The sequence below is a fragment of the Pterocles gutturalis genome, unplaced genomic scaffold (genome assembly GCF_000699245.1).
Source record: "Pterocles gutturalis isolate BGI_N339 unplaced genomic scaffold, ASM69924v1 scaffold14540, whole genome shotgun sequence".
NCBI classification, from domain to species: Eukaryota; Metazoa; Chordata; class Aves; order Pterocliformes; family Pteroclidae; genus Pterocles; species Pterocles gutturalis.
The window spans coordinates 613-5928 of record NW_010146101.1 but is presented as its reverse complement, the minus strand read 5'-3'; the positions used below and the strand labels follow the sequence as shown (position 1 = coordinate 5928).

At 42.2% G+C, this 5316-nt stretch overlaps 1 protein-coding gene across 1 annotated transcript; it reads right to left on the bottom strand.

Annotated features, from left to right (window-relative positions):
* Positions 1-1521: 1521 nt before the first annotated feature.
* On the bottom strand, positions 1522-5008 carry LOC104470628 (dihydropyrimidinase-like; the record flags this gene model as incomplete). Its single annotated transcript, XM_010085615.1, has 3 exons — positions 4579-5008; positions 2707-2865; positions 1522-1701 (listed from the first exon to the last, which is right to left on the bottom strand). Coding segments are annotated over exons 1-3 (609 nt in total), but the record flags the coding sequence as incomplete, so codon positions are not given.
* Between the last annotated feature and the right edge of the window lie 308 nt (positions 5009-5316).

Here is a 5316-nt window from a genome sequence, read left to right as displayed (position 1 = left end):
TAAACTAGCTACTGCAGGCAGTTTGAGGGGGGGAAAAAAAAAAAAAAGGCAGTTATGATTTTTTTTCAAGAGAAGTTATTGTTGTGTTATCTGAAATTCAATATATCTCACAATAAACACAGGTCTCTGAATACTTAAGTGACTTCAGAGAATACACTACGCTATCTTGCAGAGATAAATCACTGCTTTTGAAAACCCCACCCCTCTCTCAATGTGTACTCTTAAATGATCGCAGCCAGTAACAAAGATACACATCCAGAGCCTCTGAATGAGGCTCCAAGGCTTTAAGAGGCATAAGATTTTGTCCCTACTATATTCCAGAAACTTCTGCTTTGCTGATTACTTAGCAATAAATCATTTACTTTATGGGACCTGTGGCAGAGTCAAAGCGCTATTGACTAGAGTAGTTGAAGAAACTCAAAGACATCACTGTACTTTTATTCTCAGTGCCTCCACACAGCGCTAAGATGGCAGTAGCAAGCGTGAAGTGAGACTAACTATGCATAGAGGGATGTTGAGACTTTTGTGCCCAGTCAGTGAACCTTTATACTTCTGGATTCATTCCTGTTAGTGGAGCTGACTATGTTTGGAGAGACCTAGGGTTAGGCATCACACACCTGACATCTAAATACTTGTCTGAGCGTTCCTCCTTTGACTTGGTTGACAGTCAGGCTCTGACGGTTGCTTTCTTTGCCAGTCAAGTATATATATTATATTGCAAGTATATACATTACACTGCAAGTATAACTCTCATTATAACAGGATCATTTGCCTCCTGTCTACCCTGAACCCAGGACTCCAGATTACAATTTCTTAGCCCATCACAAGCATCCTTTAGGACAGAATCATATAGGATCATATCATAGAATTGTTACATCCTCAAGTTCCAACCCCCCTTCCATGGGCAGGGACACCTCCCACCAGCCCAGGTTGCCCAAAGCCTCATCCAGCCTGGCCTTGAACCCCTCCAGGGATGGGGCATCCACAGCTTCTCTGGGCACCCTGGGCCACTGCCTCACCACCCTCACAGGGAAAAATTTCTTCCTACTGTCTGGTCTAAATCTCCCCTCTTTCAGCTTATACCCATTACCCCTTGTCCTGTCACTCCACTCCCTGATGCAGAGTCCCTCCCCATCTCTCCTGTAGCCCCCTTTCAGCACTGGGAGCTGCTCTAAGGTCTCCCTGGAGCCTTCTCTTCTCCAGGCTGAACACCCCCAACTCTCTCAGCCTGTCCTCACAGGGGAGGTGCTCCAGCCCTCTGATCATTTTTATGGCCCCCAATTTTGTGGATCTTGGACAAGATGTTTGTCTTCAGCTCCCTGAAAGTAAAATAGGGTAGAAAAGCCTCTCCCTAGGATACAATGATGGTACTAATATGTCTGTTGAAGTGCTTAGGTAACAGGAGCATTTATATTCCTGGCGTCTCCCTAGGATACAATGATGGTACTAATACGTCTGTTGAAGTGCTTAGGTAACAGGAGAATTTACATTCCTGGCATGGACAAAATGTCAAATGCCTACCTGTGCAACTAGCTCCCCATTCTCCGCATGGACTTGAGCAACTGCTCCAAGTTCCTTACAGCAGGAAAAGGCTGCATATAACTCCTCATCATTGATCATGTATAGATCTTTGTAGGCCATAAACATCTTAAAGGAGTTGACCCCTTTGTTTTGAACAAGACTTTCCATTTCTTCCTTCACCTGAAAGACAGTCAGCAATTTTTCAAAAACAGAAATATTATATTTTACCTGTTAAGAATTTTCTATAAAGAAATTTTAAGTATGAAGGGTAAGCCTTTACTTACCCATCAGACATATATATTAGCCCAAAGGTTGCTTGTACAGCTGGGCAGCTAGAACTACCCGCTACCTAACTTTGGCTTTCCCTTCCCCGTAAAATCATGGTGACAGTAATTGACATCTGTGATGCTATGACAACTTCCATGAGATAAAGTAAAACATTATTTTTCATATTCTCTCTAATAATCTGGTTGGATCTGCCCAAGAAAGGTCTACAATTGATATAAAATTCAAGGAAATTTTCTGGACTTATCCAGAGGAGGGATGGGAACATATCTTGGGAATTATCAGATTAATACCTGACATAAGGCCCTGCTCTGGCACAAAAACAGAGGCATGTCATGTATTTCCTTCTTCACTGATTCCTGTGACTAAGGGAAGACACCGTAAAGAATGTATGTTTTTAACCAACAGTTTAAATCCAAATTATTGTCTCCAGTCTTTCTTTACTTCAACAAGATGTTACTGCAGTCACCCAGTAATACAATTGTTCCTTTACAAATAAAGTACTATATTTTTCATGTATAACCTTATTAAAAAAAAACAAAACACCACCAAGACTCAACAGAGATAAAGGAGCACAGATTGTCAAGTGTTCAAGTAACAAAAGGGAAAATTCACGCAAACACCTCTTGCCGTCTCTGGTGTGCCTGGTCTTGGTCTTGCACAACTGCTTCCTTTTCCTTTAACTCGGTGCAGTTATTGTCCAAAGATATTCGCTATCTGCAGACCTTCCTTATTTTTTGAAATGCATGTACTTTTAGAAGGGTGTGGACTCTTTCAGGTGTGGTTTTTGCACACAAACATACTATGACACTGCCAGGAAGCTCTGTTTAGCACATGAGGACTAATTCAAAGCAGATGTAGTATCAATCCATGGAACTGAAAATCAGCTTTTGTGTCTACCTTGTTGTCCCACCACGTAACTGCCACGTGCAGTGCATAATCACAGCAGACTTTAGGGTCTGCCCAGCTTTTCCACGTATCAAAGGCTTCAATAAGAGAACAGCCTTTCTGGGGGATGGCAAAGTCGATGATCATAGTGGTTCCTCCTGCTAGAGCAGCCTGAAAGGAAGAAAGTTCATATTTAGCAATCAGAGAGAACGCATATTTCTCCCACCCTCTCCAGTTTCCTGGGCAACACCTAGCCTTGATACACTGAAAAGCCAAAAGCCACTGAAGAGTTTCCAAGTGAAGTCTGAACTTGCAAAATGATTGTGGAGGGTAATTCCACCTCCTTTGAGAAGGATGTTCTCAACGAGGTATTCAGAAGAATCATGGGGAAATTTGGAGGCTGAAGGAGAAGTTTTTGCACATACATGTATGAGATCTTATCAAAGACCTGAATTTTATTCCTGCATCGGTGAGTTTCCTTAAGCAGCTGGGATCACCAAGAAAGAAGTGCATCAGAAGACCATAGTCAACTTGAGAAATGCCTCCTCAGAGTCTACGTGGTTCAAAAATAAGCCTACGTGACAGGAAAGTATTAAGGGGCAGACACACAATGGAAAAAAAATAGATTCCGTTTGAAAATCTAGTGTGAAAATCCCCAAACTCTTGTCTAACACCAAAAGGATTTTTAAAGTGTTTTAAAAATATTTTTATTACTGACAGGATATAATTTAATAAAACTGCACAGCAGGTTTTCAGATGGAATGAGGTAAATGTTTATATGGAGGATGTAAATAAAAATAAATAAATAAACAAAAATCTTACTTTATGTATGTAAGATCAAAAGTTGCTTTTTAACCAATAATTTCCACTCTCCTTTAAGGTCAATTAAACTTTTTTTTTTTCCTTTGAAGGATCTTTGTTAATCATTCCCAGAAACCAGATCCTCGACCAATAGCAATTGATCCACTATAGAAATTCCTTTGCTGTAATTGTTGCAATCTTCCAAATCAGACAGAGAAATCCTCTCTGTTGCTCTGAACAACATCCCTTTGCACAACAGACACAAACAATTCAGATCAAAACACACACAGTTCAAATTCATGCTACATTACTCTTCCTATTTTAGATCAATCAGTCCCTTCCTTCTCTTCACCTAGTAATCAGCAGCAAAACTGTAATTATGTCAGTATATTTTGCAAAAAAACAAGTTTGGAGAGTGACATAAATATTTGTGAATCTGTGATGAATTCAGCAAAACATTTGCTCCAAAAGAAGTTGTTCAAACTGTCAATTTTTTTTTCAACAAGACAGACTGACTTCTTATTTGTTAAACAGGATTTAAAGAATATTTATAGACTTCAAGAAACAAAAAGTCATGGGTTCCACAACTCCACTCAAAATCTCCTTTTTCACCTAATATCTTTTTTCCCCTCTTTTCATAGAGAGGTATTCTGTGCCTTTATTGATTCAACCGAATGGGTAAATCTTAGCTAATCATTGTAGCGTATTTTGCAATAGTTGAAACACAACTCTGTCTCCCTGTTTCTCTTCCCAAAATATTTGGCAGATCATGACCTTCCGTAAATAGCTCTGAACACTTTCCACTCTTTGACCTGGCTTAAGAAGGTCCACAATAACTAACTTTTTGACAATATTTAACTTTTTTTGGTGACTGTGCTTAACACTTGCCACTCACAGACAGAACAGTCTCTGAAGGAACCCAAATAACTTCCTGGTTGAAGGTGGACCTCCAACCGCTTATTGTCCCAGTCAAGGGACAGTAGCAATTGCCTGCACTTGATTCACACTCTGTTCTCTCTTTTAGAAGTAATATGGAATAACCAGCAGACATCCCTTTCTAAGAAAGTTCAGATGTGCACCCACCTTCGTTCCTGTATAGAAGTCATCTTTTGACCGGCTGCCCATGAAAGGGAACTGCATGTGTGTATGAGTATCAATGCCCCCAGGGATCACCAGCTTGTTGGTCGCATCCAGCACGACAAGTCCAGTGGCTGGCTCCGGGTTTAGGTTCGGTCCCACCTGCTGCACGACTCCATCTTCCACGTACACATCAGCCGCCACTGAGTGGTCATCGTTCACAACTTTTCCCCCCTTGATCAAAAGTCTCTGCTGAGCTAGGTTTTGGGGTGGCATGGGAGACTAGAAGGCAAAAGTGAGGCCTCTGCTCAGAAAGTTGCTCTTCCCTGGGAGTATTTCACTGCCCACCCTTCTCCCAGAGCAGCAGGTTATCTTCAAATGGCCCTAAGCACACACTGCACAGTGCTATTTAAACAGACACCAGAGGAACCCTGCCCTCGGCAGCTCTGCCTACCGCCTCCCGTGAAGCACCAACGCCCGGCAAGTGCAGCGAGGCAGTGCACAGGCTGGGGGCAGGGAGATGGCTACCAGCCCAGTCTGCTCCAGTTCCCTTTGCCTGGAGAAAGCAGGTCCAGGCTTTCACAGAATCATTCAGGTTGGAAAAGACCTCAAGGATCATCAAGTCCAACTGTCAACCCAACCCCACCCAACCCACTAACCCATGTCCCCAAGCACCACATCTACACGGTTCTTGACCCCCTCCAGGGATGGTGACTCCACCACTGCCCTGGGCAGCCTGTTCCA